Source organism: Rhinolophus ferrumequinum, chromosome 9, assembly GCF_004115265.2.
Source record: "Rhinolophus ferrumequinum isolate MPI-CBG mRhiFer1 chromosome 9, mRhiFer1_v1.p, whole genome shotgun sequence".
In the NCBI taxonomy this organism is placed as follows: domain Eukaryota; kingdom Metazoa; phylum Chordata; class Mammalia; order Chiroptera; family Rhinolophidae; genus Rhinolophus; species Rhinolophus ferrumequinum.
The window spans coordinates 18,492,076-18,502,469 of NC_046292.1; the positions used below are offsets into that span (position 1 = coordinate 18,492,076).

The 10,394-nt window shown below is 52.5% G+C and overlaps 1 protein-coding gene across 1 annotated transcript; it reads right to left on the reverse strand.

Moving 5' to 3' along the window:
• TENT5B (terminal nucleotidyltransferase 5B) lies at window positions 1-8,546 on the reverse strand. Its single transcript, XM_033114710.1, has 2 exons — window positions 7,457-8,546; window positions 1-2,368 (listed from the first exon to the last, which is right to left on the reverse strand). Exons 1-2 carry the CDS (start codon window positions 7,715-7,717, stop codon window positions 1,346-1,348), a joined length of 1,284 nt encoding a protein of 427 aa, XP_032970601.1. The 5' UTR covers window positions 7,718-8,546; the 3' UTR covers window positions 1-1,345.
• Between the last annotated feature and the right edge of the window lie 1,848 nt (window positions 8,547-10,394).

A 10,394-nucleotide genomic window follows, 5' to 3' on the forward strand; every position in this document is an offset into this window, starting at 1 on the left:
CAGAGGGAGCCAGAGGGTTGAGGGAACCTCTCCCAGGTAGGGAGGCCAAACCTAGGCTCTGGCTTTGGGGGACTCTAAAAGTCTCCCAGTTTCCCTTGCCACTATTGGGAGGGGTCTCTAGTTTGGATTCACCCAGCTTATTTTCCACCTGCTTCCTGGGAAGGAGTGGGGGTGGGGGTAGAGCGGGCAGAGATAGGGTCAGGCAGCCCTGAGTACCAGAGTGTGAGGCCAGGTCCGGGGTCATTAGGACTCTAGGTAGGAAACGCTGAAATATTTACTCTTTAATAAGAGACTTGCTGAGGCAACGGGCAGGTGCCAGTCCCACATGTGGACAGGAGCTCCTAGCACAGTTGTCAAGCTGGGGCTGGTGTTAGGGGAAGGAGGGGTGTTCCCCCCAGCCACAGCCCAGGACACATACCCCAAAACGTAACCCTCCCACAATATAAGCCAGACTCAGGCTGGGGGTGGCAGCCACAGCTCCCACAGCCATGGAAAGTCCTCCCAGGAGAAAGCATGGTGCTAGGCTCAGTGTAGACAATCTTTATTGGCAGGTGTTAAGAGTGCAAAATAGTAACAAGAGGCTGGGCATGGCTCTCCTCCCACAAGTGAGGTCCCTGTAACCAGGCAAGTGGGGTGGGAGCACTTGCCTGTGGCCCCTTTGGGCCCACACTCTGAAGAATAAGCTCCCAAGTAGGAGGGCTCCTCATGGCATGGGGGAAGGGAGCAATCCCCCAAAAGCGTTATGGGCTGTGTCCCACCCCAGGCCACTTGGCTCCTGCTCACCAAACTCAACAGCTCAGGCACATCCCTCTCCAAACCCAGGTATCGGCCTCATGCTTCAGTTTCCCTCCTCCCAGTAATTAGCCAGGGTGGACCACCAGGCCCTGTTAGTGGCCCAGCTTGATTCAACGTGACTAGTTCCCATAACCTACCATATTTTAGCCACTGTGTAGGCTGCAGGCCCTTGGATCACTGAAGGCTGGTCCTAGCCAAAAAGACCCTTTCTAGGCCACAGAAATCAACCCAAGATGATGGACGTTGAGGCTACCACCCCAAACATGCTTCATCTCCTAAAGGCAATCGATCCCTAAGACAAACTGCTCCTGTACCCCACAATCATGCTGGTCTAAAAGTGTGGTACAATAAGCAAAAGGTCCATCTGCCAAGGACCCGTTTGGACTTAAGCCCTCAGGAGCCTCCCTCGGGGGAGTCTGGTCTGTTCAGTCCAAGGCCCAAACCTGCAGCCGGTGCTGGGCCACCTGGCACAGGCCGGTCACGTCCTCCACACACCCCTGGAGGCCCCGCTCCATCTGAGGAGGCTCAGTCCCTCTGGCCAGGGTCTGAGTCAATTACAAGGCAGCCAGGTGGGATAGCAGGAGTGGGCCCGGGCCAGCAGAGGCTGCACAGGGGTCACGTAGTAATTGACAGTGGTGGGCACAACCCCATCCGGGCCTGGAGGGCGCCAGGCCAGGGCGGCTGCGGCAGCCGGACCCTGCTCAGCCAGCGCCTGGAGCGCCATCGTGGCGATGAGGTCCAGTGTCTGGCGGCGCTCATGGCTCATGAGGCACACGGTGCTCTCATTGACCACCCGGTGCAGCGTCACCAGGCAGGCGTAGCGGCGGGCGGAGTCAGCCCCGCTGAAGTGAGCCTCCAGGTAGCGCTCCAGTGTGCGCTGCTGCTCCACCAGGTCTGGGAAGTCGATGAAGAAGCGGGAGCACATGTAGCGTTGCAGGGCGCCCACGTCGGTGCTGGGCTGTGGCCGGAAGCCGCGCACCAGAAGGTGGCAGTACTTGAGGAGGCCGCCACCTCGGATCTCCTCCGGGCTGCGAGTGGCGATGACTCGGTGCCGCAGGTGCTCCAGAGCTTCGGCAAAGTCCCCGTATAGGCTCTCGCCTGTGACTGTTGGGTGGAAGGCCTCAGACATGGGCGTGGATGAGCACTGGCCAAAGAGCAGCAGGGAGTCCAGGATGATCTGGAAGGAGTCTACGCTGAACTCGAACTGGCGCCTGACCGAGTCTACAAACTTGAGTTCCACGTTCTTGCCACTCTTGTTGGACAACGAGATGAGGCTCCAGCGGTCCGTGTCTGTGCACACTTTCACCAGCTTCTGCACGTATGCCTCCTTGAGTGTCAGTGGCGTGATCTTGGCCCGGCTCACACCGGCCGGCAGGAAGTCCAGCAGGCAAGCCAGCACCACCTCCTTGGTCAGCTGGAAGGACCCCTCGCTGCGCAGGTCCACACGGAACACTAGGTCCAGGTCCTTATAACCCAGGCCATTCTCAGGGTGCAGCACGTGGCTGGCAGCTGAGCCGTGCAGCCGCACTCCATGCACGTGCAGTCCCTGTGCCTCCAGGCTGCTGCGGACAACCTGCAGAGGGGACGGCAGGAGGGAGAGGTGTCAGGAGCCTGGGTCCCCGGCTTCCACTATAGGTTTCTATGTAATAGTAACAATAACATCAACCACTGTTGACCCCTTAGCGGCTATTGTGCCTTTGGAAAGACATTTAACGCTCTAAGCCTCGATTTCCTAATCTGGAGAATGGCCCATTTGGAGGAAAGAATAGCAATAATGACAGCAAACAAACACAAGCATAGAATTTACTAAAAGCCAGGTTGTGATCTAAGCACTTTATACATTAAGATATAAACTCAAGTAATTCTTACAATAGCTCTGTGAGGTAGTAATTATTCCCACTTTACAGATGGGAAAATGGAAATACAGTGGGGCCAGGTAACTTGCCCAAGGTCACAGCTGGTGAATGCACAGCAGGGAATTAAACTCAGAGCCCATGTCTTAATCATATGCTATTCTACCTCTAAAACTGCAAGTAAAACAGTTTTGTGCCAGACATGATGCTAACTGCTCAAATGTATCGAGAATATAGTTGTCATTTCACACGTACTACTACTATGTTTCCCCAAAAATAAGACCTAGCCAGACAATCAGCTCTAATGCGTCTTTTGGAGCAAAAATTAATATAAGCCCTGGTATTATATTATACCCAGTCTTACAGTAAAATAAGACTGGGTCTTACATTAATTTTTGCTCCAAAAGATGCATTAGAGCTGTCCGGCTAGGTCTTATTTTTGGGGAAACATGGTACATTATTCCTCACATTAATCCTATGTTTGAGTATTATCCCAATTTACAGATGGGGACCTGAGGCACAGAGAGGTTAAGAAACACGTCCAAGGTCAGAGTGGCCAGGCTGAGACTAGAATCCAGGTCAGTTGGATTCTCAAGCCCATGCATACTCTTTTGACTATGAGACATTCATCTTAATTCATCTTAACAAGGACCCAGTAGGGCAAATATTACACTTATTTTATAGATAAGGAAACTGAGGCTTACAGCAGCGAAATATCTAAAACTCAGAGGGGAAGTCATTCAGAAATGGCAGGGCTGGAAGTTAAAACCCAGACCCTTTCCGCTCTTAGGAGAGGGGAGGTCAAGATCTCAGGAAGCCTCCCAAGCCAAATGGAAAAAGATATAGCAGACCCCATCTGCTGATACAGGAACATGACAAGAAACCTACAATCATCTTGAACCTGCTCCTCTAGCAATTATACAAGTCAGGTGAAGACATCTGTTCCCTTTGGATTCTAGAACCTGTCTTCCTGGGCCTAGGACCAGTTGGAGAGGAGCTAGGCTAGACACTCAATTTTCTCAGCAACCCAGAGTACTTCACACACCATCCTGAAAGAGACCAGGCAGCATTCCTACCCTGAGTGATTCTGCAACCTTGCTGCCAAGTCAGCACCGGCCAGGCTGCCCTCCTCGCCTCCCAGGGAATTACTGTAAAGAATTTACCTGAGTGCTGAGGAAGCAAGCTGCAGTGGGGCAATCTGAGGCGGGCGGCTCCCTCCAGGAAGGCTTCCTGGAGGAGGACTAGGGGAAGGTATTGTCATGGCTATGGGGGTGGGGGAGAGGTTAAACAACTGGCCATCAGGAACTTGGGGTGGGGAGCCGCTGGGGAGGGGAAAAGGAATATTGGTTAGACACCTATTGGGTGCCAGGCACTAGACCTTCTCACCAGATCTATAGGGGATAGGTCTTATGATCTCTAAGGAATAGATGGGGACACTAAGGCTCACAAGAGTGAAGTCACCTCCCAAGATCATCCAGAGGTACCTTCACATCCAGGTATGGCTGACTCTAAAGTCTATTCTCTTTCTACCATATTACTATCCCACAGTTCAGAAGGAGCAGAGACCAGAATCCTCTCTCCCTTTCAAAATTTCACAGTGAGGCTCACCCTCCAGTCACTGAAGCCCAGAGCCAGAGTAGTTGGGGAGCAGGAAGGTGGGGGTTGGAGGATGCCCTTGTCAGGCAGACAGGGGAGGCTGAAGGTAAGGGGCCAGTTGCTGCAGTCCAGCCTATGGGACTTCTCACCCACACCCTGGCAGCTGTGTCCATGTAGGCCAAAGAGAGAAATGGGCCAAAGATCTTGTCCCGAGTACCCTGCCAGACCTGCAGAACAGACCAGCCCCCTCCCCAAATCCTATTAGAGCTGACTAAGCCTTACTCAGTGCCAGCTCCTACTCGCAGGCTGATGCCCACCCCAGGGCATGGCATCTAGCCTGGTGAGTAGGTAGCAGTACTCTTGTTAAATCACCTGCGTCAGGCCATGGGGTTGGCTGTGTCAGCCAGACAGTGGCTGTTGTCTCTTTCCCAGGTGTGACTACAGCCAGCTTGGCAGTCAATCCCCAGATACCGCCACACCCAAGGACTGCACTGCAGGGCAGCTTAGAGCCTCCTGAATCAGACTTCCCAGCCATGGAAGGGGCAGTGGCTGCACCCTCCTTTCTCCTGTGCCAAGGCCCTCCACAGAACCACTCTGCTCCCAAGCTACTCCTGAGATCTGTAGGGAGACTGGAGGTGCTGCCAGCCAGCAGGCTTATAAAATTCGTATTCAGAGCTGCCTAATGCAGGCCCTCTAGCTGCAGCTGGAGAGATCAGATTGTCTAATTCAATCCTCTGGGCCCAGAGAGGGCAAAGGACTTATCCAAGGTCACACAGCCAAGAAATAGCCAAGCTTAATTAGAACCAAGCCTCCCAGAAGATAGGGGACCTCCTACAGAAGAATGGGTCCCCCTAGCCTAAGTACAAGCTAGAATATCTTTAGCCACTCAGATTGCTCTGTAAGTGAAACCTTGTTGGGGAGAGAAGAAAAAAGATTCTAATTCTTGAACTGTAGGGCAACTCAGCACTGGTGAGAAGCTCAAAGTCAAGATGCAGCACCCCCACCACACACTTCCCAACAGCTTGTGAAGCTGCCAGCTGTAGATTCCTGCCAGGTGATGGTCTTTCTTTCCTGTGGAGGCAATTGTACAGGTGAACAGGTGAAGGCACCCATTCTCTTTGGATTCTAGAACCAGAAAGAGAACAGTCCAACCCATCCTCATTGAACAGATGGGGACACTGGGCCCAGCAGAGGGAACAGACAACAATGCAGACCCTGAAGCCAGATGTCCAACTTCCCAATCCAGCTCTGAAGTCTCTGCTGCCCCTCACCACCACAGCTGGCAGCATCCTGTTCTGTGATGTCTCTGACCCTTGTCTAGGAAGACACTGTACTATTATCTACTATTATCCCCTTGTAAAGTCAGCTATTGACCTGCAGTCTCCTCCACCTGTCTGGGAGGACCTGGAAGGCAGGGAGGCTGGGTCCCAGCCATATCTATGTCCTTGTGTCCTGAATACAGCTTGGCACAGAGCAGGCAGCAGTTTGGACCAAACTGACAAGGGCAGGGACTTCTCCTGCAGGGTGCGCCCTTCCTTGCAGAGGGGAGCTGCCACACTGAGCTCCCCACCACCCCTCCCATGCCTGGGACAACAGTCCTGGAGGTACAGCAGTTGGGGATCCAAGGTTGACCTGATTGTCCTGGGGAGAAAAGCCTCAACGGGAATCCTAATTACCCCACGACAACGGAATGCCTCTGTTAAGTGCCACTGGGCTTCGGATGAGTCAGCCCTGGGGAATCTGCCCCCACTCCCTCCCATTCCTTGGGTAAATCCCAAGCGAGCACCCCTCCCCCACTGTGGAAACTAAGGCAGCAGGAGGCAGGGCAATAACCTGCTTCACCTAGCTAGTACTGTGTTTCCCTGAAAATAAGACCTAGCCGGACAATCAGGTCTAATGCGTCTTTTGGAGCAAAAATTAATATAAAACCTGGTCTTATTTTACTATAATATAAGACCGGGTATAATATAATATAATATAATATAATATAATATAATATAATATAATAATATAATACTGGGTCTTATATTAACTTTTGCTCCAAAAGATGCATTTAGAGCTGATTGTCCAGCTAGGTCTTATTTTCGGGGAAACACGGTAATAGGCTGCCTCGCAGAAAGTCCATCTGCTGGTAGGAATGTGCAGGAATGTGTGGCTGATTTTCTGCTTTCTTCTTACCAGAAGACACCCCTAAGACCTAGAAGTTGAGTCTTGGGAGCTGGGGAAGGGGTTCATACACCTTGAAATTGTGGCAGCCACTCCTGGAAAGACCCAAGATTCTCCAGGTTTGATTTTCACCTGTTTAGGTAATCTTAGGCAGCTCACTGCCCCTCTTGGGGCCTCAGCTTCCCCAGCTATAAAATGGGTACAATTGTCATATCCTGGTATTTCAGAGCGTGAAAGTGCCTGGGCTATACAGATGAAAGAGCAATTTTAATGTCGCTGAGAGTCAGGTCAAGGGAAGGGGGAATCTGAGGAAGAGAGGGGTTGCCAGAATTCTCTTCTCCCACTCCTCAGGACAGAGATGGGGCTTGGGAGCTGGGCCAGCCTTCATTTCCAATCCCGGGGATGGGGAAAAAACACCTAAACTGGACACCTGAGGTTGCCTTCAGCCTGCGGGCGTCAGGTCTAGTCTGGTGCTTAATCTCCTGCTACAACCTCAACTGAGAGGGAGGGAGTCCTAGTCAGGATTTTTAGGCTTTTCCATCTACATCTAGCTAGGGGGCTCTTGAGCCAAGGGCTGTCTGGGGCACAGGATATTCTTCCCCCAGAACCTTGAGAGAGGGCAGGGGTGAGAGTGAGGCCCAGGGACGACGATTTGGGGATGAAAAAAACTATTTTGGACCCAAGCATGCACACCTACACCCCCGTCACCCCGCCCCCCCATCCCACGAGCTACCTAGCATCTTTTGTCCTTGCAGCCGGCACAGTTCTTCCCTGGCCACTGGGTCCCTCCTCATTCTCCTCCCCTCACCAAGCCAGGACCTGGGTGAAAGGTCCGAGGGGAATCGCGGCTCCCCAGGGGCAGGGGACGAGAAAGCTAAGTGGGTAAGGACTATGCGGTGTAGGGAGAAGGAGACATGGTGTGCGATTTTGTCCTTCACTGAGCCTCTTTCCCCCTAGCTGTCCAGGAAATCGAACAGACTCCGGGTGCCTTCCAGCCACGAGAGCCGCAGCACAGACGCCAGACACCCCACCCAGCGTCCTCTCACCTGCACGATCTGCCGGGGCTGCACACTCAGCGTGGGGAAGTTGCCGCGTCCGTGAATGGGAATCGGCTCGCTCAGGAGCGCGTCCAGTCGCTTCACCTGTGGCCAGCCCAGCCCACTCAGGTGCCGTCCGAGGGAGGCGGATGAGGTCTCTGGGTCGGGGCCGCCGCCTGCCTGGGTGGCCGTGACCACCTCCGAGACCGCAGCCGTCCCCACCTGTGCAGCTGCTTGGTCCCGGCTCTCAGCTCCGCTCCCAGACGGCATCCTTAGCCTAGCCCCGGGGCCCCGACGGCAGAAACCGGGGGGTGGTTAAGGGGAGGATGGCAGGGAGAGCGGCTGGGCCGGGGCCAAGGCGCGGGGAGCAGCTGCGGCGACCGGACGGCAGGTAGGGCGAGGCAAACCCAGGGTACACCTACAAAGGAGACAGCCAACCGACCCTAATGCCTGTCGCCCGGGGCCCAGCCCAGTCTTATAGGCCGCGGGCGACATGCCCATTGGTCCCGAAAGCTGTCACACAGCGGGAGCTTAGTCGTTAGGGAGATTCCGATTGGCTGGAAGGCACGCCCTTGCCCCGCCCCCTTCTCGGGCTGAATTCCCTCCTTTGGTCCTTAAAGAACTTCTGCTCACGGTGATTGGCTGGGGAGGAGCAGGCTGGACTTAAAGGGACTGCGCCCTCTAGGGGCCGGCCGGAGGGAAGTGACCGGTGGAGTTTGTAGCGGCGTCGGACCACTAAGAAAATCCAGAGTTTTTGTTTTTTTGTTTTGGCTGTTTGTTTTTGGCTCTGGAAGGAATTTAGAAATCACCTGGCCTGGTCCTGGTCATCCGCTATTTTCAGAAGCCCAGAGAAATTGCTCCACTTGTTCAATTCAACACAGCACTCTTCCTGCTTTCCGGCAATCTTCCAGAGTCCAAGAAAAGTAACAAACTCAGAGTATACCAAGGTAGAGATTCTTTAATGCACTCTTATTGGCCTTTGCCAGCCACAGCCTGGCCAGCCTTAATGTTCATGTTCAGAGGAGGGGAAACCTTCCCAGAGAGGGGATGTGACTCCCCCCAAGGTTACACAGTGAGCAAGTCGGGCCCTGGTGCTAACCCTGGGCTACAGAATCTGTGGGCGCATGCCCTTTCCGCTACACTTGCGCAGACCCAGGGCCTTGCGAGACTGGAGGATGGAGGAAGCTGGAACAGGGGGCTGGTGTTCCTGACCCAGCGTTTCAGGACCATCTGCAGCTGCATCTGGCAGGGGCTTCCTGGAGGGCTGCTAGAAATCTTTTATGCCAGCCTCTTCTCAGCCTTCTCTACACTACATTCCAAGGGCACCAGCTTGCCTCTGACATACCTAGGACTAGAACCCAGGATCCTGACTTGCAGACTAGAGCAGCCACTTCCTCTTTCTGGAGGCCCAGCCCAAGCAAGATCCTGCCCTTGTCCCCTCCTTCCATCTTGTCTGGGATCAGGGGTTTCTTCTGGCCCCCAGGGAGGGCAGCTGCTGCTTACTCCACTGCTTGGATGTGTGACTTTGGGCAAGTCACTTGCAGGGTTAGCACAGTTGCTTGCTATTTGTTTTGCCTTCTCTTGAAAGCTAAGAAATAGGTAAGAAACCTTCTGTGGCTAAGCCCAGAATCTCCAAACCCTTGACCCACCACCTCCATGCCCCAGCAGAGGAAGGAATGCTAACATTTACTGAATACTTGCTATGCACCAGATCACTTTACATACTAAACATACACCTCAAGATATGGGATCATTATCCTCAATTTACAGATAAAGAAACCAAGGTTTAGAGAGGTCAAAAGGAATGCCTAAGGTCACACAACCACTAATTGGCAGTGTGGGACTCAAATCCAAGTCTCCTGACTCCAGTGCTCTTATTTTTCAACTGCTCCTCATGGAAGAGTTGGTACAGATCACAGTCATGCTTGGCACAGCTCTGGTACCACCCACAAGATTCATTCATTCATTCATTCATTCATTCATTCATTCATTCATCAACCAACACATATGTGTATATACTAAGCACTTGCTACATGCCAGGTGCTGGGCTAGGCCCTGAGGTATGATAGGCAAGGTTCCTGCCCTTCTAGATTCTAGTGTAGAGAGACAGTAGTCAAGTAAACAGATACTTAAGACAATTCAGATAGTGCTAAGAAGAAAATAAAACAGGGTAATAGGAGAGAGAGAGGAACCATGTGTGTGAGTATGAAAAAGATATGGTGAGAATAAGAGACAACTGGAGAGATCAATCTCCATCATTAGATGGTGTAATCATGGAAAGTCTCCCTAATGAGGTGAACTTTTCCATTCCATGTGCTGGATCCACTTCTGCCCTGTCTCCCCATGCTTGTTCCTATACAATCAGGGCAGCAGAGAAGGTGCTAAACTACATGGTCCTGGAACCCCGAAGGCCCCAAGTTCTGAGGTCTTTTGACAATCATTTTGTCTACTGTCTTTGCACTTTTTAGATGGGAAAACTGAGATCCAGTAAACAGGGAGGATTTTCCCCAGGGAGACTGGCTAGGGCTGGAAGTACATAGGGGCAGGGCCTTGTGGCAGTGGCCTGGGGCTGTGCCCACCCCACACACTTGAATCAAGTTCTTTTAGGAAGGAAAAAAGATCTCTTTTCCTCTCTCCTTCCTTCTATCTGGGCTAGGAGGAGCAATTAGCAAATTCATGCACTGTGAATCACCCTTCTGTAGACACTTCTATTCCTAAGCTAATTGGTTCACTGTTTACCCAATTACAGGACCTGAACATCACTGTGATGTGTGTGGGGGTGACTTGGGAAGAGAAGATAGATGAGAGAGAGCTCAGAAGAGTTTCTTATTTTCACCAAAACCAACTTTTAATTGTCCCAGTGAATGGAGGCGAACGATAGCTGGGGTACATCCAAGAGTCCAACTGGCTTTCAAATGTTATGTATGAGCCTTTCCTCCCTGTACAA

Coding starts and splice junctions, on each gene's coding strand:
- TENT5B (XM_033114710.1), bottom strand. CDS start 7,717: ATGCCGTCTGGGAGCGGAGCTGAGAGCCGGGACCAAGCAGCTGCACAG. Junction 2,369..7,456: donor AGCCCCGGCAGATCGTGCAG/GTGAGAGGACGC, acceptor TCCCCTCTGCAG/GTTGTCCGCAGCAGCCTGGA.